The 27587-nt window shown below is 38.1% G+C and overlaps 3 protein-coding genes and 1 pseudogene across 4 annotated transcripts; 1 reads left to right on the top strand and 3 right to left on the bottom strand.

The window, feature by feature from the left end:
- Positions 1 to 575: 575 nt before the first annotated feature.
- LOC306638976 (olfactory receptor 4C5-like) lies at positions 576 to 1514 on the bottom strand (the record flags this gene model as incomplete). Its single annotated transcript, XM_079102425.1, has 1 exon — positions 576 to 1514. The coding sequence occupies one exon, from the start codon at positions 1512 to 1514 to the stop codon at positions 576 to 578; it is 939 nt and encodes a 312-aa protein (XP_078958551.1).
- A 15568-nt stretch (positions 1515 to 17082) lies between these two features.
- LOC306639128 (olfactory receptor 4C45-like) lies at positions 17083 to 18003 on the bottom strand (the record flags this gene model as incomplete). The annotated part of the gene is made up of 1 exon (XM_079102547.1): positions 17083 to 18003. One exon carries the CDS (start codon positions 18001 to 18003, stop codon positions 17083 to 17085), a length of 921 nt encoding a protein of 306 aa, XP_078958673.1.
- A 6156-nt stretch (positions 18004 to 24159) lies between these two features.
- LOC306639801 (olfactory receptor 4C5-like) lies at positions 24160 to 25101 on the bottom strand (the record flags this gene model as incomplete). The annotated part of the gene is given in 3 exon segments (XM_079103528.1): positions 24160 to 24256; positions 24258 to 25086; positions 25089 to 25101. Coding segments are annotated over 3 exon segments (939 nt in total).
- A 513-nt stretch (positions 25102 to 25614) lies between these two features.
- Positions 25615 to 26729, top strand: LOC306639208 (small COPII coat GTPase SAR1B-like; annotated as a pseudogene). The gene has a single exon. The product of its transcript is annotated as a small COPII coat GTPase SAR1B-like (transcript).
- The last annotated feature ends 858 nt before the right edge of the window (positions 26730 to 27587 follow it).

Below are 27587 nucleotides of genomic sequence, written 5' to 3' on the forward strand. Positions count from 1 at the left end.
AATTTCAGCCCATAAGAACTACTTAGAAGGTGTAGTGGTAGGTAGGAAAATTCACCACAAAGTATCTTTTATTTGAGAAATAATGTCCAAGATTGCTCTACAGCTGTATCTGAAAGAATTTTATATCCCTCCATGACTTTTGGTAGAGAAAATAATTTCTGGAAAGAGTAATAATTTAAGGTAAATGGTGCCCCCTGGAATTGTGCAACCAATATCCTTAAAGGATGGATGTGTCTCGCCTCCATGACACACTCGTCAAAACCAGTTCCGTTCTGCTTGTGTTCTGTCTTTCACAGGAGTAAGTCTACCTGGATTTCTGTAGGTGGGATTTGTACCCTGCATTACAATAAAATATTTAACCTTTAAGTCCATTTCTTTAAATATTGCAATTATTTGACCTGTTGGTACACATGATACGCCTGAAGCTTTGTAGAACATTGTTGTATTGAATACATAGGCTAATGGATTTTCCTCATGAGATGACAACATTGCGTTGTCTACCAATGTCCTCTTTGCCTCTAATTTGTAAATGTCAAGGAGCTTCTTATAGGAAGAGGCCTTGGTTACCTTTTATTCTATTTATATAAATCATTGCCCAAGATGAGTCTTCGGCCCCAGAGCTTCCTCATGGCGTTCTTCACCTCTGTGTTTCTGAGGGTGTAGATTAAAGGGTTTAGCATGGGTGTCACCATAGTATAAAACACAGCCACCACTTTGTCAATGGGGAAGGTCACCATGGGCCGAAAGTACACAAATATACAGGGCACAAAGAAGAGGACCACTACAGCAATGTGGGAGGCACAGGTGGAGAGAGCCTTCCACCGCTCTTCAGGGCTGCGAGTCTTTAGGGAGCATAGGATGAGGAGGTAGGACATGATGAGAATAGCAAAAATGATCATGCACATCAGCCCACTGTTGGCAGCCACAAGGAGCCCATAGATGTGAGCATCCCTGCAGGAGAGTTTCAGGAGGGGGAAAAGGTCACAGATGAAATGATCAATGACATTTGGCCCACAGAAGGGTAACCAGACCATGAAAATAGTTTGGATCAGACCGTGTAGAAATCCTCCAGCCCAGGCCAGGGACACCAGGAGGCCACACACACGCCTGTTCATTGTGATCATGTAGCGCAGGGGCTTGCAGATGGCCACATAGCGATCATAGGCCATCACTGTGAGCAGGATGATCTCCACTCCCCCAAAGAAATGTTCTGCAAAGAGTTGAGTCATGCACCCACTAAAGGAGATAGTTTTCTTCTCAGCAAGTAAGTCAAATATCATTTTAGGGGTCATGGTAGAAGAGCAGCAGCCATCTATGAAGGACAAGAAGGACAGGAAAAAATACATGGGGGCACCCAGGGCTGGGCTGGTGGTGATTGTCACAACAATGAGTAGGTTGCCTAGCAGGGTGAGAAAGTATATGATCAGAAATACAATAAACAGGAGCTTCTGCACATGTGGGTCCTGGGTCAGGCCGAGAAGGATGAATTCTGTCACATTGTTCACTTGCTCCATGAATCCAATATGACCTTGATGTAATTGATTTATCTGTGAAATAGTACAAGCATTTAAATTGTGGCAAGCTTTGAAAAAACAAGTAACTTGGATCAGGAATTTTTCTGTAACACTTATGTACTTCCCTGGCAGAAAAACTCAAGATTCAAGGATGGAGAATACTATTAGTCATATAATGAGCTCATATCCCTCTTCTCTATTATACACACACACGTAGGTATGCACACATACACACATACACACTTCAGTCATATACAGAAGCATGGTTTTATGGTGTTGCCATTTGAGGAATCTTTCCTGTAATTGTTCATGTATGGATATTCTCTTGCTAACTGCCACAGTATCTTTCCCCATAGAAAAAATGGTATTAAAAAATGACCATAGAAAGATCAGAGGCTTGAATCCATGGGAGTCTACACCCTACTCTCTTCAGTAGTCACCAGTACTACAAGGTAGTTTGTCAAACTTTTTATTTTTAATTTGTTTTCTTGGTGGCTATAAAACATCAGGTAACTTCAATTTGAACTGGGGACAACATAACCACATTTCAGAATGGAACAAAATTAGTGAATGTTTGAAGCTACAGTACGATATAACCTGGCAGTTAAATTTGTGAGTTCTTGCTACATTCAAGGACTATAAGAATATAGTAAAGGCTAAAATCAAGTACACTGGAAGAAGCAGGTCCTGAACAGAATAAAGCAGAGAATATGATACAATCCAGCATTCTCCAAATTTATTTGAAAATTCACAATTTACTCTCTGGTGATTTTCAGTCATGTTTAGATCTCAGGGCATTTTGCAAATCAAAATCCATTTTAGGAAAAACTATGTAAACTTCTCTGGATTTGTTTATAGAACAGACACTTTTAAGCTCAGGAAAAAGAACCACCATAATTTGCTGGACAGTGTTATTTAGAGTCAGACTATTTCTTTTTCTTATATTGATTATTAGCTAAAAGATGTGGTGCTCATATCTTGGTCTCAGTGCTTCTAAATTTTCTCATCTGTAAATAGGAAAAATAGCAGATGTGTAGCAGAATTTTTAAAAAATCATTATCCCATATTTCAATGTTTGAATCATAAAGTTAAAAATATAGCTTTACTTATACTTGATATACTTGCTTGGAAAATACTTGTAACAATATGACAAGTATGATATTTGATAAAATAATAAAAATAAAAAAGTCATAGCATTATTCTTATCCAGGAAAAATTTGTTGGAAAATTGAGAGAACATTAATTAAGTACTCAAGAGAGGAAGAGCAACCAACTATATTTAGATTAAAAAGTTCAATTAAAAAAATAAGTGAATTAACCAATACAAAAAGATTAGACTTAAAACATTTAAAAGCTCTTTGGTATTTTAAAAATACAAACTAAAGGAATGAACCCAGAAAAGCTCAATAAAAAGAAATATGGTCAAATCACAAAAGGACATTATCTTTCAAGGATATTTAAAAATATATAATGCACAGTTCACAAAAGGATTTCAGTAACTAAGGCATTTTTCAAAATGTTTTTCAATGCCATCACCAAAAAGTGAAAAAATAGCATGTAATAAAACTTCAGGTAAACCAAAGATCTGTATAAAACAGAAAAAAAAAAAAAATCTACATATATCTCATATGTGGTTAAGAGGAGCATTTAAGTGAAAAGAGTGGTACAATGGGTTTTCACAGGAAAAAAAAATGATGCATTAAGCCACATAAAAATATGGAACACATTGGAAAATGCTTGTAAGAATGTGGTAACCGTCATGACAGAAACTTACTTAACAGATCAAAATATTCATTCATCATTATAAAAGGGGTAAAATTAATAAAAAATAATTCTCAGCAATGACATCAGATATCTACAAAACAACCTTCTACTTCATAAGTCACCAGAGAAATGCAATTTAAAGACAAAGATAAGCTTTTAACTGACAAACCAGTAAATATTGGTGACAGTGATAGCATCCTGTGCTGGTGAATGTGTGTTGATATTAACTTTTCTGAAATTTAACTCTACAAAACAAGGGGTTTATAACTATTCCTGTCCTTTGATCCAGTACTCCTTTAGTGTTAAAATTCTACTCTACATAACTACATAACAAAAATTATGCATATAGAGTTTATTTCACAATATATTTTAGGATAAGGAGAAAGTAAAAACAAATGCTCTTTCAAATGCTCTTCTAATGTCTAAGTTAATAAGAAAATTTAAATGAATTAGAATTTTAAAACATCAAGGGAAAATTAAAGTTATTTGCACAAACTAGTGCTGTGGAAACATTCAATATAATAGGAGTGAAAAACAATATAAAATAGCTCGCATATTATGATCTAAATTGTCTAAAATGTTACATATCCATAGAAAAGTATTTTTTAAAAGTGTACTATAGACTAATAATGCTTATCCTACTTGTAGGGTTGACAGCAATTTCATGTCATTTAAAATGTTTCCTGATCTGAGTTTTCTATTTTATAGTCAGTAAAATATTTTAATAAGAGAACTTTCACTCTATGATCAGGGCTAGATCCATGATAGTCTGTGTGACCATTGTTTTTTTCTAGTAGACTGGGGATGCTGGTCATTACTCATAAAAATCTGACAACAGAAACACACGTTTAAATCTAACTTACCTGTAAATCCAAGACTTTTGGTGTCACCTTGAGAAAAAAAAAAAAAAATACAAATAATTCACGGACTGAACCAGGTTTCTGTGTGGGTTTGGGAGTGCTGAGTTCATCACAGGTTATCCGATTTGCAGAGAACCCTTTGCATGGAGCTAGCACACTCGCGGAGCCACCGCTGGCTGCTGCTTGGCATATGTGTCCATTTGCAGCTTAAGTGTAGTATTTCTTTCCCTCCGTGATTTGGAATTGATGACTAACAGAAGCTTCCTAAATAAAGCTGGGTGCATGGGCAGAATTGATTTTGCTCTATAGAATCTCAAGATCCTGTGAATGTGAGGCAGAAGCAGCTGAACTCAGAAAATGAAGTTTTAAAGCCAGCTTCAAAGCATTAGGCTTCTAAAGAAATTGATGTTTTGGAAAACAAACCAACGAAAACCACAAAACCTAAGCTTTGGAGGACTTCTTTCTCCAACTCAACTCAGTATGCCTTTGCCAGATGAAGTGACCCGCTGAAGAATATTGTACAAGGCAGCTGATCTGGGATCTAAGGTGAGACAGTCACAAATCAGTAACACATGAAAACTGCCTTGGAGTAGCAGGTCCCTGAAGTCAGGGATTCCAAGCAAGACCAGGCTTTGCTTGAAGATAACTCTGGAAGTCTGGACTCAATTGGATTGGAAACTCAGAACCAAACCACATTGGCAATCTGTGCCCGATGTGATCTTCCTGGGTCAGGAATCCTCTGGGTCCATGCTTATCAACACAACTGTGTGTGGATTATGGGAAATAGTTACTGCTCTTATGCACAGTCAGGAGTTAGGGGTGCTGTGGCCCTTCAGCTCCCAGAGGATCAGAACAAGCAGCTTCAGCCAGTTTGGCAGCCAAATCAATCTACCTGTTTTCTCTCTTGTGACCATGACCTCTGTGCCTAAAGGGTGGTGTGGGGAGGACAGCCAGCTCTTCCAGGTTAGCAGCCTCTCTATGGCTCTGGTCAGAAAATGATCATGGAGCCTGAGACATAAGACACAGCCCATTCTAGTGGTGGGAATGTTTGTGCATCAGCCATTCAAGCCTGTGAAACAGATCTAACAATCCTTGTCTCAGAGTTGTAGGGAAGATTAACAAGAAAGCAAGTGAAGATATCGAAGTCAGTGCAAAACTGCCCTTCTATTATTAATTTCCTGAAGAAAGACACATGTAGGCTAGAGCAACTGTTCTTTTTGTCAAAAATCAGAATTATGCTTAAGATTATGAGCTTTAGTGCCCCTTTTCTTTTTTTTTTAATGGAGTACAAATTTTCATTTTTATGGTTGTGCATGATTTAGATTCATACCATTCGTGTAATCATATATTTACATAGGGTAATGATGTCTGTCTCATTCCACCATCTTTCCCTTTACATAATCTAAAGTTCCTCCATATGTGGATTTGGTTCTTTGGTTGCTTTAAAAAAGGTTAATGAGTGGGTGTGAATATTACAGGATAATGGGTTTATTTGTAACATTTTCCTGTATGCATATAATGTACTTTGATTGTATCCACCTTCCCCATAACCATCTCATAATTCCCTCCCTCGGTACCTTTCCCTTCCCTGATAGTCCCCGTCCTACTGCATATTGTTCCCCAACACCTGGATTCCACATGAGAAAACACCTGATACTTGTCTTCCTGAGTTTGGCTTAGTTTGGTTAACATGGTGATCTCCACTTCATCTGTTTTCTTGCAAATGACTCAATTTCACTCTTGTTTCTGGCTCATTAATACTCCTTTGTGCATATACACTACTTTTTTTTTTAATCCATTCATCTGCTGATGGTTATCTAGTCTAATTCATAACTTGGTTCTTGTGAGTATTGCTGTGATAAACATGGGTGTGTACGGGTCTCTCTAGTGTGCTGACCCTGATTCCTTTAGATAAATACCAGGGAATGCGATAGCTGGATTTGTATTATAGATCTATTTTAGTTTTTTGAGAAATCTCCACACAATTTTCCACAATGGTGGTAAGAATTTATATTCCCACCAACAAAGCATACAATTCTCCATTCCCCCACATTCTCAGCAACATTTATTTTTTCTTTTCTTGATAATAGCCATTATGATTAAGGTGAGGTGTAATGTCAATATAGTTTTGATTACTATCTCCCTGATTGCTAATCATGCAGAACGTTTTTTCATATATTTGTTGACTGTTTTTATTTCTTCTTTTGAAAAATGTATCTTCAGATCTTTTGCCCATCTACTGATCGTGTTATTAATTTTCTTGGTGTTGAGTTTTTTTTCTCTTTGTTTCTTTATATATTCTGATTATTCATCCTTTTTTGAAATGGTAGCTGGAAAAGATATTTCTCCCATTCTGTAGGCTCTTTCTTCATGTTTTTAATGGATTCCTTTGCTGTGCAGAAGAAACCTTTTAAGTTAATGTCATGCCACTTATTTATTCTTGGTTTTATTTCTCAAAATTTAGGAGTCTTGTTAAGGAATTTACTGCCTATGACAAGTTGTCAGAGTGTTCTCCCTATGTTTGCGCATAAAAGTTTCACTGCCTCTTGTCTGATTTCTTGGTCTTTGATGTATTTTGAGTGCATGTTTGTGCAGGCAGAGGGACGGATCTAGTTCCTTCTACATGTGGACAGTCAGTTTCTCCAATGCCACTTGTTAAAATGGCTGTATTTTTCACAACATGTGCATGTGGCATCTTTGTCAAGGATCAGATGTCTGTGTTTAAATGAATTTGTCTTTGGGTCCTCTAGCTTATTCAATTGGCTTTCATATCTGTTTTCATTACCATGCTGTTTTATTACTGTACCTCTGTGGTGTAATTTGAAATCAGTTGTGATGCCTCTTACTTCACTCTAGTTACTAAGTTCTGTGAAGAATGTTATTGATGTTTTATTGGGGATTGCTTTGAATCTGTTGATTGTGTTTGGTAATATGGTCACTTTGATGATTTTAGCCCTACCTATTCATCTTCTAAGGACTTTCTTCAGTGTTTTATAATTTTCCTTGTCTTTCACCTCTTTAATTAGATTTATTCCTATGCATTTATTTGTCTTGGGGTTATTGTGAATGAAGTAGTTTCTTTGATTTCTTGCTTGGAAAATATTTAATTGGAGTATAGGAAAGCTATTGATTTATGAATGTTCATCTTGTATGCTGCTATTTTGCAGAATTAATTTATCAGCTCTTCTGGTGAATTTTCCGGGTCTTACAGATACAGGCTCATGTCATCAGCAAACAGTGATAACTTGATTTCTTCTTTTCCTATATGTATCCCTTCAATTCCCTTCTCTTGCCTGATTGCTATGGCTGGATTTTCAAAGACTTCATTGAATAGGACTGGTGGGAATGGACATCCTTGTTTTGTTCCTGTTTTTAGAGCAAATGCTTTCAATTTTTCTCAGTTAAGTATGATGTTGGCTTTGGTTTCTCATATATAGCCTTTACAATGTTAAGGGAAGCTTCTTCTATACTTTGTTTTTTCAGTGTTTTAACATGAATTGTTGATTAATTTTGTCAATGACTTTCTCTGCATCTATTGAGATAATCAAGTGATTCTATTTATGAATTATGTTTACTGATTTAAATATATTCAGTCAACCTTACATTCCTGGGATGAATCCAACTTGATTTGATGTACAATATTCTTAATGTGTTTTTGAATTTTTGCTAGTATTTTATTAAGGATTTTTGCATTTTTGTCCATCAGGGATACTGATGTGCATTATCTCTCCTTGATGTGTCTTGGTGTACGTTTGGTATCAGTGTGACACTAGCTTCATAGAATGAGTTGGGGAGTGTCCCCTCCTTTTGTACTTCATGGAATAATTTGAGGATGATTGGCACTAGTCCTCCTTGGGAGGTCAGGTAGAATTCAGCTGATTCATCTGGTTCCAGGCCTTTCTTTTCTGGTAAATGTTTTATTACTGCTTCAATCTCATTGCTTGATTATTTGTCTGTTTATGTTTTCTATATCCTCTCTGTTCAATTTGGGTAGGTCATATGTGTCTCAAAATTTTTCAGTTTCTTCTGTATTTTACCATTTATTGGAAAGTAAGTTTTCAAAATAGTTCCTAATGATCCTATGGATTTCAGAAACATCTGTGGTGACAACTCCTTTTTCATCTCTAATTTTATTGATTTGGATCTTCTCTCTCATTCTTTTGATAAGTTGGCTAGGAACTTTTCAATCTTTTTTATATTTTCAAGAAACAACTCTTTGTTGCATTGATCCTTTATATTTTTTAAAAATTCACTGCACTAATTTCAGCTGAGATTTCAATTTTTTCCTGAATTCTATTGGTTTTGGAATTAGTTTGTTCCTGCTTTTCTAGGGTTTTGAGATGCAGCATTAGATTGTTCATTTAGGATTTTTCTGCTTGTTTTTTTCTTACTGGGTTAACTTAATGTTGTGCATATTTGTCTTGGGACCACATTCATAGTTTCCCAGAAATTTTAGTATGTTGAATTGCTTTCTCATTTGATTCTCAGAATTTTTTATTTTCTGTTATCACTTCTTCTATGATCCATTCCTCATTTAAAAGCATATTTTTCAATCTCCATGTGTTTGTGAGGGTTCAATAAGTTTTCTGTTTACTTCTAATTTCAATCCATTATGATCTGATAAGATGCATAGGATAATACTGATTTTTCTGCATTTGCTAAAACTTGCTTTGTGTCCTAAAATACGGTCTATATAAGAAAGGACTGCATGATCTTCTGAGAAGAATGTGAATTCAGCTGTCAGTGTAATATTTTATAGATATCCTTTCAGTCCATTTGATTTTTAGTATCATTTAGGTCAGAAATGTCTTCATTGATTTTAAGTTTATGTCACATATCTCCTTTTGAGAGGAACATTTTGAAATCACCAAGTTTCGTCATAAGTTATTATCATTATGTCTTCTTGTTGGATTGCTCCCTTTAACAGTAAGCAGCAGTCTTACTCTTGAACTCAAGTTAATTTTTCCTTGAAATCTGCTTTGCTAGATGTGAGAATAGTGACTCCTGCTTATTTTAGAATTTCATTTGAATGTCATCTCTTTTGTCATACTTTTATTTTCAGTCTGTGGATATCTGTTTATAAGTTGAGTCTCTTGCAAAGAAGGTATAGTTGGGTCTTGTTTTGTAATCCAGTTCATGTCTTTTAATTGGAGAGTTCAGACCATTTGCATTCAGAGTTATTATGAAGAGATGCTTCTATTTCTAGTCACTTGGGCATTTTTCATATATTTAATTTCTTCTTAATTTTCACTTGCTTAATTGCTCTTCTATAGCGTCTTATTCATTTAAGATTTCTGGGGTGTGTTTTTGAGTTCTTCTCAATGTGATAAGTATTTTCTGTAGTGCAGGTGTAATGCTCATGAATTGTCTTAGTTCATCACTACCATGGAAAGATTTTATGTCTTCTTTTATTCTGAATGATAAATTTCCTGGAAATGGCAGCCTTGGCTGGTAATTGTCTTCCTCCAGAGCTTGGATTATCTCTTCCAAAGCCTCCTAGCTTTCAGAGTCTGAGATGACAAGTCTGAAGTGAATCTTTTTGGTCCACCTCTAAATGTGACCTAATACTTTCCTCTCTCAGCTTGTAATATTCTATCCTTATTCTAACTGTCAGGCATTTTGATTATGATCTTGATGTCTTGGGAAGGTTCGTTTTTTATCTTATGCATTTGGGGTTCTATGTGACTTCTCTATACAGAAGCCCCCTTGGACCTAAGGTTTTATTTCACTGAAAAGTTTTTTTCTTAATGTCATCAATCTGCATTTCTATGCCCTATTTTATTGTGATGACTTTTAAGTTTGGTCTCTTAATGTCCCAGATTTCTTGTATGTTCTGATGAAGTTTTTTTTTTTTTTTTCTTTTTTCATTTCCTAATTGTATGAGTGTTCCAGTTCAATTACCCAGTCTAGAAGCCCTGAGGTTCTCTTTTCTGCACAGTCTACAGTTTGTTAGTGACACTTTCAAGTAAAATTTTTATTTTACATCTGTGTGTCTCACATCCAAGAGTTCCAATTGGTTTCTTTTTTCAGAATCTCTATCTCTTTGTTGCAATTGCCTTTTACCTCCTGTAACTGCTCTCTAAACTAATTCTGAAATTTCATCCCTTCCACGTCCGTGTATTCTTTTGTTGGGGGATTGTAACTTTGGGTGGGAGAGTTGTTTGCCCTTTCTTTCGTGTTTTCAGAGGTTGTGGGCTTGTGCATCTCTTGGGATGGATTCTCTTCCCCTTGGGCGAGCGCTTCCTTTGGCATGTGGTTCTCTCTTCTGTAATAAGTCATGTTGATGTCTCTTAGCTTCAACATGTGGGCTCAGCGTCATCTGAGGGTTAGTTTCAACTGCCAGGGCCTCTCAGTTTGCCTCTGCAGAGCTGCTGATTTGGTTCACTGCTGCAGAGTCACTGCAACACTTCAGACTTTTCTGGGTCATTGTTTTGGACTATTTCTCTGATTTTTCTGTAAGAGTACATGTCCAAGAGTAGGACCTGATGTCCTCCTGTAGTCATTCCTGCTTAGAGCCGGGTCATTGGTTTGGGTTTTTTCTCTCCTATTATATGTGTTAGAGTATGGTGGAAGCTTGAGCAGGGTTGATTTGTGTGAGAACAAAGGTGTGCTGTCACTTTTCTGAGTTGTGGTTAGTTCAGCTGCAGAGTCTCCACCGTGCAAACTCATAGGGCACAAGTTACACCCAAGACCCTGTTAGAAAAAGGGGAGAGAATCAAGAGCAGCAATAGTACCAATAAATATTCAGCATGGGAATAAATGTGCAGTGCCTCCTATGGCATGTGTTAGAAATATCAAGTTCCCACAAAAAATGCTTTCAAAAGTGCTTGAAAGTGGATGGGCAAGGCAAACCTTTGCTCCTGCCAGAAGGGCTGGCTACCAGAACCTGACCAGCAAGTGTACTTGAGGGGGTCAGTAAGCCTGCTTATATCCCTAGTACAGTGCTGCCCTTCACTCTGATTGGAGGAGCTCAGGTTAAAATCTGTGCGATTGGCTAATTTTAAAATTGGGGTGGGCAAAGTGAAGGGCTATAAATAAAATGGCTACAATAGGATCTAATTAAAGCTATATTCTGAAAATGCAACACCAGACCTCCTATTTCTCACACATATACACCATTACTTACCACAAAAAGAATAATGGTGGGGTCAGCATTTAACAACAGCAACTACCATAAACAGCCGAGAACTAGATCTGGCATTAAATACACAAGCAGGGGTCAGTTATGCCCTCCCCAGTACCAAGAACAACAGCAGCATGAAAGGCCAGAGCAGTAATGATATAAACTAAATTGTTCTTAAAGACAGTAGAATTACAGTTCATTAAGAGAAAATAAAAAGGGATGGAACACAAAAGTTTTAAATATTCGAAAGGTGAACAGTAAAGACAAGAGCAGTAACCAGTGATGGCCATAAAGACAGAGGAGTGAAAAATAGCTAAAAGGAAAAACAACTAGTGAGAGGGACACCAGGTGAACTTGGCTGCCAAAGTGAAGAGAGGAAAGAAGGAGTCATAGAAACACAAGAGCCAAAACAAACAGGAAAAGAAGTCACACCAAACAAAACACTGTAAAACCCTACCCCTCGAAAATTTAAGCAAGGTAAACTCACTAATGGTTGAGAAAAGGAAAAGAAAGGGAGAAAGTGACAAAAATGAAAAAAAGAATATGAGTGTATCCATGAGTCAATCACCAGACCTGGAACATACAGATACACACACACACACTCACACTCACACTCACACCTGATGAAAAAAGAAGAAAAATAATCTAACTGAAAAAGGAAGGGATTGTCTCCACTGAGGTGGTCCCAACTGTTGACAGAAAGGTCTGTCCTTCTCTCCATTTATTCTTTTTGTAAAATTTTTAATGTGTTCCAATTAGTTATATATGACAGTAGAATGCATTTATGCACTTTGATATATCATGCATAAATGGAATATAATTTCTCATTTTCCTGATTGTACATGTTACAGAATCACATTGGTCATGCAGTCACATATGTACATAAGGTAATAAGGTTTGTTTCATTCTACTACCCTTCCTATTCCCGTATCCCCTCCCCCTCCCTTCACTCCCCTCTACCTAATCTAAAGTAATTCTATTCTGTCCTAGCACCTCCCCCGCCTTATTGTGAATTAGCATCACATATCAGAGAGAGCATTTGTGCTTTGGTTGTTTCGGGTTGGCTTATTTCACTTAGCATGATATTCTCCAACTCCATCCTTTGTTCTTGAGCAGTGTGCTCCTTTGGGAGAGTAAGGGCTGGAGGTTTTTAAACCTGTCTTCCTTGAGTTGCTCACTCAGTTACCAGTTGGAGGGGCCTGGAAACGAAGCTATTTGTAATAGCTCTCAGCTCCCCTTGTCACCAATTTAAGTTAGTACAGAATGGGATGTAGTAACAATTACAGTTCATCTGTGCAAACTAGGAAGTTGCACTCCCAGGGCAGGGCTGATGCAGAGTTCTAACTCTGAAGTTCAGACTCCTGGGGTTTACTTCTGACTGGTCTTGTGGATTTGTCATGAGATATCTGCTCTAGAGTGAATAGTTGCAGCCACCCTTCTTGCTGGGCAGATGCCAATCTCTATTGGGCATCCCAAGGACTCTGCCTTTAGGGCAATGTGATTAACTCTCCACTGGTCTCTCACAGTCCACTGCCCACAAATGTGAACTTACCAGGATCCAATTCCAAGAGCAAATGTGCCTGCTTGCCAGTTTCAAGGTTCTCTGTGGCTTATCCCACAAGACACCAAACCAAAAAGGAAGGTGAGCTTCACTTCAGTCTCTGCTTCTGGCCTGAGTCCAACCTGTGCTCGATGCCTTCTGTGCCAACCTCAGTGGAGCACTGAGAGGTGGACTCTAGATCTCATAGCAGGAATAGTTGGCCAATGCTAGATAAGGATTCCCAGGTTCCCACAGCAAAAAGCCACTGCGTGGTCCCTTCAAGATGGCATTCCACAACAGCTCTCATCTCTCTAGCTGAGAAGCATGGAGCACCCCTCCTGCACCAGCTGGCCGCAATGCCTCTGGGTCACTCAGTTTCAGACTGCCCCTGTGCCTATGGGTTCCCCATGCCAAAAGTTCTCAGAAGAGTCTGACTCTCTTTCTGTCTGGATGGCCCTTCTCCTCTGCAGTGAATTAGAGCAGTGGCATTATAGGCTAGATTCTTGAGGCATCCTTTCCCGTTCTGTGTTTCAAAATGCTTGAATTTCTGTGTCTCTATGATTCTGATATTGAATTTTGGTGCACTCCTCTGTCACCCAGCCCTCTAGGAAGCAGTATTTCTGCTGCTTGAATCCTGAGCCAAGGAACAGCGGGAAATGGCACACCTCCTCTACTCTACCATCTTTGTTTGTCTCCATCCTTACTTTTATTTTCATATACTATTTTTAAAAACACAACATATTCATACATGGATGTATAACAACAATGGAAAAATAAACATGAAAATAGATACACTACACTTTAGAATGATAGTTTATTAGTGGTAAGGAAATGATGATTTTATCCCCTTCAAGACAAAGAAATTCAATGATGTCCAGCTCTTCATCCCATGAATTCCTTATGTCCCTACTTACTTACTGACTCAGCACTCACTTTGATTTCTACCTTCCTACTCCAAGCCAGTCTTTCCATTGCTCCCAACAGCCGGTTCAAACACAATGCCTGCAGGGCCACTTTGCTCCTGAATTATTGCTTCTTTGTTATAACTTTGACTTCATCTATGGACTTGGCTAATCCCCTGCTAGCCAGAGAGGTGGAAACAATATTCTTGGAATGAATAATTATTTTTTTGCTCAACTTACAAAGCATACTAGTAGATATACTTCTCAGAAGCTTAGTTTCCTTGTCCGTATATGGGTACTGTATTCCCCAGTTTATACTACAATAAAGAATAGTATATCCAAATGAATAGTGGCTGACAAGTGATTGGAGCCTGATCAATGTTAGTTCCTTTCCCTGACATGGAAAAAGGGAAGCAGAATAAAGACTAGAACTAATGTCAACCTCCAGATCTTACGAGCTATGGAAAATGTACTGGTGAAAACAAGAGGAAAACTACCTTTGAGATTTTTCTTCTACAACTCCTTGTTTTATGGCCACTGGCAAGGAACTTATAGGTGTTTTTTTGTTTGTTTGTTTGTTTTTTTCCACCTCTCTGAACTCATGTCATCCAGTGGAGTTTCTATCTTTTTGGACAGCATTAGGATGAATTCATACCTATGTCGAATATATTTAGCAGTTTTGCTTTTGCTTTTATAATCAGGGGAAAGTACCACTCTTCAAGCCACAAGCTGCTTTATACACAACTGGTGCAGGCAGAGAAAGAAATTAATTTTTTCAAAAAGCCAAAGGACGAATGATATCACTAATAAGTGGAGGATGACACATAATGGGGGGGAGGGAAGGGTTAGTGTTAGGGTTAGAGTTAGGGTTAGGGAGGGGGGCAAGTATGGAGGAAGGAAGGACTGTATAGAGGGTAAAGAGGGGTGGGAGGGGTGGGGGGAAGGGAAAAAATAACAGAATGAATCAAACAACAAAAAAAAAAAAGAAATTAATTTCAAAGGCATTTCTTGTTACATGAGAATCAAAACATTTATGGCAAATCACTAGCTGACTGAGAGAGGAATTCTGCCTACACCAAATTTTAACTAAATAAAATATAAGTTCATTTAGATTAATTAGCTTTTAAGTGTTCTTAGCATAAAAAGGATAGTGATGTGAGGTAATGTGTATGTTAATTAGCTCAATTTAGCCATTGCACAATGTATACATATTTTGAAAACATCATGCTATACACAATAAATATATAAGATTTAATTTTTAATTCAATAAAATAAAATGCTTTGAAGAGAAATTTGTTTACTACCATCAAATCATGAATGAGTTCTTAGGTCAGGACTGACCCAAACATCTCACGGCCACTCCCACCAGCGTCCTACTTTGTAACTACGGAGATATTCATGGGTGTTTTAATCCCACAATGGGAAGTTGGGAATGGACCCCTCCTTCCTTTCCAGAGACCTGGACTCAGCCCCATTAAGCACCATGGCCATCGTGACAGCCCACTGCTGTGCTGTCCCTACTCATACCTGGCTCACATTCAGACAGGAGTTGAGGTGAAGCGAGGCTGGGACAGGGGTCTAGTCCTTGAATCACAGCTAGTGAAGGACATTAGCGCTGTCCTTTGACTCCTGTCAGGAACTGCGGCCCCCAGCATCCCTTGTCCCCTCCTGACATCCCTGAAGCTCATTCAGTGTCTGAGAAGTTTTTAGTGTTTCTCAACTGAGACACAGTTTCAGTTTAAATAATATGATTCTCACTTTTTAAGGAAAGACATAACATTATGGTTATTCTCTTTCACTGGTGCAGAATGGAGAGAGGCGAGGCAGCTGGCTTACAGACACAATGGCAATTAAGGCTGGAGGCAGGATGAGAGGAAGCCCGCTTCCTCTAAAGCTCCTACTTCATCAATTAAAAGCTTTTGACAGTTTCCGAAGCTTTTAGGATTTCATTACATTCATGTGCTTCTGAGTTTTATCATTCAGTGCCATGACACAATTTGTCCTTACAACACTTGTAATTTCCTGTAACAGCTGTTTTCTTTCTTTCTTATCCTTTGTTCATGTCTAAAGCCCAACTTTACAGTTCAGATACTTTAAGGTTTTTTTTGGTTTTTTTTGTTGTTGTTGTTGTTGTTGTTTTTGTTTTGTTTTGTTTTTGCAGTGCTGGGGATCAAACCCAGGGCCCTGTGCTTGCAAAGCAAGCACTTTACCAACTGAGCTATCTCCCCAGCCCAATACTTTCAGTTTTAACTCTCCAAGATTTATCAATTTTATTTCCTTGCTCCAGGCAGTTCTGCTCCCACATCCTTTTGTAGACAATTGTATACTAGAAGGAATAGGAGAGATGCAATTGTCAAAATAAGTTGGTTTTTCTTTTTTTCTTTCTTTTTTTTGGTGGGGAGACATGCTCTTTTTAGAATTGTGTTAAGTGAAAAGGTTTCTACTACTGTGACCTTTCAGATTCTGGAAGATCAAAAATCATATTTTGATGAATGTACTTTTGAAGACATTTCCTACTGTTCTACAGACTTTTCATTTCTGTTTCTATTCCCCTTTTAAAATAAAAATTAATCCTGACCTGAGTGAAGATCATGAAAGTCATCAAGAATATTGCTCTTGGTGCATGTCACACCATAATGAGGCTCCGAACTGATGGTAGTTGTGCCTGTACATGTCCTTCCGTAGCAAAGGTATTAAAAACTGTATTTTATGAGTGCATTGGTATAAAGATAAACATAACTTAAGTTATATTTATGTATATCAAATTAAATTATGTTTATATAGAATTATAATGTGTACAAAATGAAACTATTCAGTCATAAATAAATGAATTCCTGCAATGGTAGCAACATGGGTGAAACTGAAAACACAATTCAAAGGAAAAAATACAAATACTGTACATGCTCACTCTCAAGGAAACTAAAACATCTGATCTCGTAGAGGTTGAGAGTAGAACAGTGGTTACTAAAGGTGAGGAAGATGTGGAAAGGATAATAGAGGAAGGTAGGATAAGGAGTACCAAGCTACATAGGAAGAATAAGTTCTAATGTTCTACAGCCCAGGAGGGTGAATGTAGTTCACAATTTATTACATATTTATAAATGATTAGAAGAAAAAAATTTAAATATTCCCAAGAGAAAAAAAAAAAAATAACAATGTTTACAGAGGTGGAAATTCTAAGTACCCTGATTTGATTATTGTATATGCTCTACATGAATTGAATTATCACACTGTACCCCATGAATACCTGCAATTATAAGCCAATTAAAATTATAAAGCATACAGGATAATTGACAGTCCCAAATTAATCAGTCAAGGAGAACAGAGCTTTATAGACCATCACCTCAATATTCTTGCCTGAACACACTGACCACAGGGTTTATTTGTGATCTGCTTTCAGCATTTGACCCCAGAGCTTCTTCATAACCTTTTTCACTTCCTCATTTCTGAAGGTGTAGATCAAAGGGTTTAACATAGGTGACACTAGGGTACAAAACACTGTCACAGCTTTGTCACTGGGGAGGGAGACCACGGGCCTGAGGTACAGGTATGAGCAAGGTACAAAGAACAGGACAACGACCGTGACGTGAGAGGCACAGGTAGACAGGGCTTTGCGGCGCCCTTCAGAGCTGTGAGTCCTCAGGGAGCACAGGATGACCACATAGGAAGCCACCAGCATGGAGAAGATGATCAAACACAGTGACCCACTGTTGGCAGCAATCAGGGGCCCCAAAGTGTGGGTGTCCAGGCAGGCCAACTCCAGGAGAGGAATTAAATCACACATAAAGTGGTCAATGACATTGGGGCCACAGAATGGTAACTGGGCCATAAACAAAATCTGTATGCCCCCATGAATGAACCCCAAGACCCCAGCCGCCCCCACCAGGAAAACACACACCTGCCGCCTCATGATGGTCATGTAGTGCAAGGGCTTACAGATGGCCACGTAGCGGTCACAGGCCATGGCCATTAGCAAGATGATCTCAGCTGCAGCAAAAAAATGTTCAGCGAAGAGCTGAGTCATGCAGCCACTGAAGGATATGGCGTTCCTTTCAGAGATCAAGTCAAAGATCATTTTGGGTGCTATGGAGGAAGAGTAGAAACCATCTATAATGGACAAACAGGAGAGAAAGAAGTACATGGGAGAGCCCAGGGCTGGGCTGATGAAGATGGTGATGGAGATGAGCGTATTACCTGCCAGTGTGATCACATAGGTCACCAAAAACACAGTAAATAAGAATTTCTGCAGATCTGGATTTTGGGTGAGACCCAGAAGGATGAATTCTGTTACATTGCTCATCTTTTCTGTCAATTTAGTTTGTATTTTGGGCACAAGATTCATCTGAAAAAAACCACAATATTTCTGAATGATGATATTTCAAATTCCATGTTAAAGTATTCCATTGTCTCCTGGTCTCTGAAATAGATGGAGTCAGGCCTTATTTACCTCAGCTCTTTTTCAGGGAGTTGTAAAGAACACTATAATAAAATAGTGATGATATCTTACAGGTGCCACAAGAAATCAAGTTGTTGTTTTGAATGTTGATTTATGTTTGACTTCTGAACATCCTTTCTTTCTCTAAAAAATCTCAAAGGATGACTTTCCTTCATTCCTGAGAGGAGAACAAATATCATCAATAACAATTATTTTGAAGTTGTAATTCTTTATCTTCATGGACATCTATGGACATATGAACACTATATTTTATTAAAGTAAATTATATTGTATGAAACAGTGCCACGTCTCTCTGAATCCAAACCAGCTGTTTTCTGACCTGTGGTCCTCTCCATCATATGAATGCACATTTACATAGAATAGAGCTGCAGATAGATTTTTTTTTCCTGAATGCCAAGGAATTATCTAGGACAGCTCATTGAGAACATTCGTTCCAAAGCCCCAGATGTCGTGGATGTCTCTACGCCACCCTTCCATTATGCTTCTTTCCACATCTTTGGATGTGGATGTAAACAGTACAATGTTCCTCTGAAAATTCACAGTATTTCACAAATAAATTTTTCTTGCATTGGAATTTCAAGATACACTGTTATACTCTGGATTAAATGTATTTCCCCAGTCACATTTTACAAATGGAATTAAAAGAGACTTGAATTTATCCTGAATTTTCTATTGACAAGACATAAACATTAGGCTCAGATAAAGAGGATGAAATTATCATAGTTGGCATAAATTCAGTCAGTTAAGATGAACTTGTTATTTTCACGGCTAACTGGCTTAAATATTGAAATATATATAAAAATTTTAAAAATTCCTTTTTTTGAATGATCTAGGTATGGGCTTTCAAGATTAAGTCCATGTTGTTACAAAAGAACATGATGTATTTTATTTTCTCTCAGTCTTTTTTACTTCTTTTCCTAATCCCTGCCCAAAACATCAATAATTAAAAAAAAAAAAAAAAAATTCTGGACACAGAAGTCAGTCAGTCAGTCACAAGACCCCTCAGCATCCATAAAAGTGTGAACAAATATCTTTGGTTTCAGAAATTCTCTACCCCTGAATTGTTTCCTTTCTATTCTGGGCTCTTGTAGATGATAAATACAGCTGTTACTAATTTTTTTTAATGGACTTAATTCACAATCTTATTTCAAAGTGGCAACATGAAAGTCCTGTATAGGGGAAAATTTTAAGCCTTTACAAACAGAACTCTACAGATTCAGGGTATTTATAGAGATAAATATTAATCACAATGTCTTAAAGGTGACTCCAGTCATTCTTAACAGCATCTGACTTTGCAAAATTACAGATTGTGTTTTCCACTGATATCTTCACTGGAAATTCATGTCCAAAGTCATTTTCATAACCAAACACCAAACTTCCAATCAGATGTGTATTTACAAAAACAACTTCAGAGAAAATAAATTTGCTCTATCAAATTACTGTGCTTAAAGTTTTGGAGAAAAGAGTTTCTTTTACACTGACCTGGGTCTGGTGATGGTGGAATTCTCTGCCAATGTTTTCTTCCCCTCTGAGAGTTTGCAACATAGCTTTCCATGGAGTCCATGAGCTGAGACTGTAATTATTGTCACTCTAGACAATTCTCCAATGTGGACATTTTAGTTTATTTGGTTCTTTGTCAGTCTGGATTAAATAAACCATTTCAGTTAGGAAATTTTGATACCTCTAGTGTTTAATTCCTGCCTGCCCAATTCCTTGGTTTCCTATGAAAGCATAAATGAATAATTTTTCAGAATAAAAATATTTTCAGGTATTTTGAAGTATGGTCAATCCAAATTAAAAACAAAAGGAATTCAACCTAATTATTCAAATCAGGAAAAGTCATTATCTTCATCAACAAAACATACAAATGAATCCTGTGGTTGGATATTGTTTTCTCAATCAATTTGGACAATCTTTGGTTTCCTACGAGCCTAAGAGCAGTGTGGAGAGGGGATTCTAGTTCTCCATTCAACTCTATTACCCTGAAAACCCATCAGCTCAGGAGTGGGATCTCGCAAACAAGTCTCCATCCTATCAGTGATGGCTCTGCTGCTATCATTTGCTCACAGACACTTCTTTATATACTCCCCTCATAGACTCTAGAGAAATGTTAAAATTGACTTTCTGAGACTCCAGGGTTTGGGAATGATTTGACCCCTCAAGTACCCAGAGGATCTGTAATTGGCTCTGCTGAAATATTTTCCAAGGCAACAGTAAAAGTCCTTTGCTTACTCCCTTGGTGTCCACCAACATCATTAGTGGCTAGTTTTAGAAAGGCACTTTAGGTGGGACTCAACATATGTCCAGACTACAGTTTAGGATAAAACTTAAGAAATACTATTTGGAAAACTCGTTTGCAAATTGTGATCTTGTTGACCATGGCCTAGGATATGGGTTGGTTCTAGCCATAGATCAAAGACCAGAGAGTGAATTTTTCTGTGAAACATGACTAGTGTCAAAGATACGGTTGCTCTGAAGGGTGGAACTGCCAGTGATCAAAACTCTGTCTGAGTATGCTGGCGATTGTGCATGCTTATTAGTGATGGACTGAAGGGATTTAGATGGCAGGATTCCCAGCTACCAAAGACTGCATGATTTAAAATCATGAGGATATCAACTTCTTAAAAGGAAATCTCGTACAGGACACTCACTGCTTACTGGAGAGAGAGAATACTGATAGGTAGACTTGGGCGCCATGCTTCCAACAGGAGCTATTGAGAACATCACAGTCACGTAAAGACTGTGGATAGAGACACACCGAGCACCTGGGAAGGAGAACACACCACTATCTCATCTCCCACATCTTCTGAGGTGATGAAGAATGACTGCCACCTCACCTGGAAACACCTTTCTTTGCTATTAACCTTTAAGCCAAACTGAGACACTCCTGAAGTCCAGCACAGAAAAGCAAAGAAGGGCTATCTTCTCTGTTCTCAGTAGTCATCACTTTGCTGCCTTAGAGTGTTCCCAGCCTCGCTCATAGTCCTCCTCTCCCTTAATACTTTGTTAATCAGTCAATTTTTACTTTAATGTTAAAGGGGATAATAAAGGTACATATTAGTGCTGAATGCACAGTAAATTTCCATAACCAACCAACATAGACACACATCATATGACAAAAAACATAAGTGTAACAAAAGCCCAAGAATAATACATAGTAAAATTTTAATATACTATCAGTTTTATAGATATTGAACAATTTGCATAATGAAAACTTGGTATCTGTTGAATAAACTTTCTGAACTATTCCTTTCAGTTAGCTTATGGAAACTACCACTCTACTCTCTAGTTCTATGAGTTTGAATATTTGAGATACTTTATAGGAGTGGAATAATGGGGTTTTTGATACCCTCTTTCTTTTTTTTTCACCTAGCCTGGAATACTAAAGGTTCATCTGTGTATTTGCTAGCATATGACAGGGTTTCCTTCTTTTATAAGGTTGAGTTGCATTCCATTGCATGTATACTCCACAATTTATTTATTCATTCACCTATAAATTTGAAAATTTCCACCCCTTTAATCATGCCACAATAACACAATAAGTGCAGGTATTTTCTTATGTCAATTATTTTATTTTATAGAATTTTGGGGGGTGTTTTGCTCTCTACCTTTTTGGGCTACTGAAGAGTGAATTGTGGGATGCTTTGCAAATGAGCTACAGTCCAGCCTTTTTTTATTTTTCATTTTGAGACAGGGTCTCACTAAGTTGCTGAGGCTGGCCTTGAATCTGTGATCTTCTGCCTCAGTGTCCTGAATGGCTGGGATTACAAGTGTGCACCACCATGTCTTGCTGGTCTTTCATGTTGAAATAATTTTAGACTTTTAGAAAGTTGCAATCTGACTTCAATTCTTCAGTATAAATACTCAGAAGTGGGGTTGTGCCTCATATGGTACTTTGATTTTTAAGCAATTTAAGGAGCTTCTTTCTGTTTTCCATAGCAGTTGCACCATTTTCACAAATAGGGTCCATAGCTGCTGTGAGCAGGCCTGAGGCTGAATCTATGTGGGATGGTCTGGAAACGGGACAAGATCTTCAGCTGAAGATCTGAAGCTGCTGGGTTCAGCCTGCTGGTGTTGTGGGCTTGGAGACCAGGCTAGCTGTGCAGTCAGTGCTGGGTTTGATTGAGGCAGGCTTGGTGTTTTGTCCATTGCAAAGTTCAGTGCTCACTTAGCTCTGCTTCCCCAGGCAAAGCAGATCTCTAACCATGCTGTGTTGCTAGGTGTTGGGGGAGAGGGTGATGCAGGTATTGCAAGCATAATCCTCTGAGATTCAAGGAAAATGTGGGATATATAGATCATAGGGAATTGGTGGGAAATTGGAGTACAGCCTGAGGAGAATATGTAAGAAAAAATCTGTCAAGAGGATATGCTCTGGAGGCTTTGCAGTCCTAGCTCACATCGGAGGTCATAATTTTTCTTGGCACTCATGTAGTATAAAGTTATATAATTTCCTTCAGTATTGTCTTATATTGTAAGTAACAGGAATAAGATGAAGGTATATAAATTGTTTTAAATATGTCATTTAGTTACACTGAATCAAAAAAAGTCCCTCCGTGGGCTTGGTTTTATAAGGATTGCTATGAACACATTTTTGAGAATCAAGATACTTGCAATAGTTATGTTAAACTCCTTTCACATTAACACTGATACGAAGTTAGTTTGTGCTTTAGTCAGGATAAACTGTGATTTGCTATGGTGGCAAAACCATATCTCAGTGGTTTAACATATACAATTTTATTTCCTGTTATCCACTAGCTTTTGGTGTTTCTGCAGCCCAGCTTCTTCCCTGTGGTTACTCAGTGATCCAGGTTGTTTTCTTGTATGGCTCTTTCATCCTTGGGTGTCTTTCAGCTTTTCTATAGGAGGGAAAAAGAAGTCTGGGGGAATAAAAATTGGCTGCTAAGTAGTTCTGTGACACAGATCAGTCACTTCTGTGAACATGGTCCTACTTTAAAAACATGGGCTGGAAAGCAAGAAAAAGTAAGACAACCTTATGTTCCATTTGGAGTGAATGGTTTACTAACCTGCTGAAAATCACCTGCATGTAATTAATATGTATTTAACAAAAGACATGGGCTTGGTGAAGGAGTCCTTTGGATTTAATCTTTATAATGGTGGAAGTGGTATTAAGAAGATTTCTAAGACTTGTGTCCTGGACTTGACCTAAATTGTTTTCTTCTTTCTTTCTAAATCTGGGCCCCTTTTCTTAAAATTGTATTTTATATACATCTAAATTACTCCCATAGTTTTTGTCTATAATTCTCTACTCAATTTTGTATGTATTGAGTGTCTTCCTTAATTATTCAGATAACTCATTTTCTATTGTGTCACCTGTCTTTGTCCTTATTAGCCAAGGCACAAATACAACCCATAATAGTTTTTAGTGGTGTGTAGGAAAGCTCCTCAGGAAGGATCTTCTGTTTGAGAAATGATGTCCAAGATTTATCTGTGACTATACCTGGAAGAATTGTATACCACTCTATGACTTTCAGCAGACAACAATTTATTCTGGAAACAGCAATATTTTAAGATAAATGGAGCCCCCTGGAGGTCTGTAGCACAATAGTATTAATTTCTGGGTAAATCCTGCCTCAATGATTCTCATTCCTAAAAACAAATTTGTTTTGTGTTGTTCTCTGTCTTTTGCAGTAATAAGCCTACCTCGATTTCAGTAGTTGGAGTTAAAATTATATTTTTCAACAAAATTTTAATGTGAAGTCCATTTGCTAAAGTATTGCAGTTACTCAGTCTATTGGAATGTATTGGAATGTGTCCCCAAACTTTGCCCCAAATCATCACATCATATTAGTTACATAAACTGATGGAATAAACTATGTGGCAACATAGCTAGCAACATAGCTAGCATTTTTGTGCTAGCTAGCAATGTACTTTCTTGTGGTAACTAATTTATAAATTTCAGGGTTTTCTTAATAGGCAACACCTTAGTCATCATTTAATCAAATACTCATCTTTTAAGTTAAAATGTGAGTAGATTTTGTTTTATATTCTCTCTTCATTCGAATCATTGCCCAAGATGAGTCTTCGGCCCCAGAGCTTCCTCATGGCGTTCTTCACCTCTGTGTTTCTGAGGGTGTAAAGGGTTTAGCATGGGTGTCACCATAGTATGAAACACAGCCACCACTTTGTCAATGGGAAAGGTCACCATGGGCCGAAAGTACACAAATATACAGGGCACAAAGAAGAGGACCACTACAGCAATGTGGGAGGCACAGGTGGAGAGAGCCTTCCACCGCTCTTCAGGGCTGCGAGTCTTTAGGGAGCACAGGATGAGGAGGTAGGACATGATGAGAATAGCAAAAATGATCATGCACATCAGCCCACTGTTGGCAGCCACAAGGAGCCCATAGATGTGAGCATCCCTGCAGGAGAGTTTCAGGAGGGGGAAAAGGTCACAGATGAAATGATCAATGACATTTGGCCCACAGAAGGGTAACCAGACCATGAAAATAGTTTGGATCAGACCGTGTAGAAATCCTCCAGCCCAGGCCAGGGACACCAGGAGGCCACACACACGCCTGTTCATTGTGATCATGTAGCTCAGGGGCTTGCAGATGGCCACATAGCAATCATAGGCCATCACTGTGAGCAGGATGATCTCCACTCCCCCAAAGAAATGTTCTGCAAAGAGCTGAGTCATGCACCCACTAAAGGAGATAGTTTTCTTCTCAGTAAGTAAGTCAAATATCATTTTAGGGGTCATGGTAGAAGAGCAGCAGCCATCTATGAAGGACAAGAAGGACAGAAAAAAATACATGGGGGAGCCCAGGGCTGGGCTGGTGGTGATCGTCACAACAATGAGTAGGTTGCCTAGCAGGGTGAGAAAGTATATGATCAGAAATACAATAAACAGGAGTTTCTGCACATGTAGGTTCTGAGTCAGGCCGAGTAGGAAGAATTCTGTCACAGGTTCACTTGCTCCATGAATGCAGCTTGGCATGAGTGTGATTGATTTATCCATGAAAAGGCACAAGGATTTAAATTGTGGCAAGTTTTGAACAAACAAATAACTTGGATCAGGAATTTTTCTGTAACACTGATGTATTTCCCTAGCAGAAAAACTCAAGACTGAAGATTGGAGAATACTGATAGCTCTTTGCAATTCTGCCTTAATTGCATTCACTCCCATCTCAGGTGAGTGGCAGTTCGCAGGTGGCAGCTGTGGACCCCAAAGAAGGCACACTTTAAGGCTTAGGCCCACCTTGGGCTCCTGCTGGTGGCCCTGAGAAGAAGAGGTGCAGAGGTGCCTGTTTTTCGCCCGGAATTGGGTGGCTTGAGGGACCATGGGTCCCATCCATGCTCCTTGGGGCCACCATGATGTCCCTCTGGGCAGGACCCAAGGCTGCCAGGCACTGTTACTTCAGGAAACTCAAGATGACAGCAGGTTAGCCTCTTCGTGGGCCTCAGTTTCCTTACCTGGTCCTGTGAGATATGGATATGTCCTTCATATTTGATTGGATTTACAGTGGGTTCAGCAGTGTACTACAATTTTAAGGATTATATAAGAAAACCGGAAAATTGGTGTTTCTTGGATTGGATAATGCTGGAAAAATAACATTGCTACACATGCTAAAAGATGAGACTTGGACAACAGGTCCCAACATTACATCCCACTTCGGAAGAACTGACTATTGCTGGTATGACTTTTATAACTTTTGATCTGGGTGGACATGTTCAAGCCCGAAGAGTATGGAAAAACTACCTTCCTGCTATCAGTGGCATTGTATTGCTTGTGGATTGTGCAGACCATGAAAGACTGTTCGAATCAAAAGAAGAACCTGATTCATTAATGACAGATGAAACCATTGCTAATGTGCCTCTACTGATGATTCTTGGGAATAAAATTGACAGACCTGAAGCCATCAGTGAAGAAAGATTACGAGAAATGTTTGGTTTATATGGTCAGACAACAGGAAAGCGCAGAATGCCCAACCTTTAGAAGTTTTCATGTGCAGTGTGCTCAAAAGACAAGGTTACGGAGAAGGCTTCCGCTGGATGGTGCAGTACATTGATTAACATCAACATCAACCCACCTCAGCTCCAGGTCTCGACATTCAGGCCTACTCAAATATTTGATCATTCAACATGCATAACTTGAATTCAATAGACTTTTGTTGTTTTTAAAATAGATGTTTTTTTAATTATTAACATTAAATCAACTTAATTTGAGTGAGGATTGAAAACTGATTCAAGTAAGTTTGAATATCCCAATGTTTGCTTTCTAATTCCATACAAATAGTTTTTAAAGCTTATAATCTGACATTACCCCCAGCACCATTTATAAAGAGCAACTTTGCAGCAGTACATTTGAAGCACTTTTTAACAATGTGAATCTGCAGCTATAAACCATATTTAAAAGCTCATCATGTTAAATTTTTTATGTACTTTTTTGGAACTAGTTTTTAAATTTTAGATTATATGTCTGTCTCTTGAGTGTACAGTTAATAATTAGCTTATAAATGATAGCATGATGCCTTACAATTTTCAATAATACTTTTTCTTATGCAAACATCATGCAATAAAACAAACTCTAATGTTTGGCCTTCTTTTTGGGAAAAAAAAAAAATTGGAGAATACTATTAGTCATATAATGAGCCCTCTTCTCTCTCTCATACACACAGGTACACACACACACACACACACACACACACATACACAAATACACCTAATCCTCATACCAAGCATACTTTTATGAGGTTGCTCATTGAGGAATCTTTCCTGTAATTGTTCATGTATGGACAGTCACCTAAGAACTGCACAGTATTTTTTCCCCATTGAGAAACAAGTATAGAAAGAGGACCACAGGAAGAGCAGAGGCATGATTCAATGGGTGTCTACACTTCAGTGTCTTCTGTAGTCACCAGTACTGATGGGGCTGCAGGGCAGTTTGTCAACTTTGTCATTTTTAACTTGTTTTCAGGGTGACTATAAAATATAAGGTGAGTTCAATTTGAAATTGAAGATGATATAGTCACATTTCAGAATCAAATGAAGTTAGTGAATGCTCAAAGCTCAGTAAAATATACACAGGTCATTAAATTTGTTGGTTCAGGTTACATTCAAGGACTGTAAGAATACATATTGTGAAGGCTAAAATCAAATACCCTGGAAGAAGCACATCCTGAATGGAATAAAACAGAGAGTATGATACACTCTAGCATTCTCCAAATTTATTTGAAAATTCAGAATTCACTCTTTGGTGATCTTTAGTCATGTTTAGATTTCAAGTCACTTTTGCAAATCAAAATCCAATTTATGAAGAGAGCTAACACTTTTAAGTTGAGGAAATAGAGCCACCATAACTTGTTGGACAGAGTGTGTTATTTAGAGTCAGAGAGAATAATTTTTTTTTTTAACTAACACTGATGCTTAGTCACAAGTGGGGTTCAGATCCTGGTCTCAGTACTTCT

Source organism: Sciurus vulgaris, assembly GCF_902686455.1.
Source record: "Sciurus vulgaris genome assembly, chromosome: 11".
Classification (NCBI taxonomy): Eukaryota; Metazoa; Chordata; class Mammalia; order Rodentia; family Sciuridae; genus Sciurus; species Sciurus vulgaris.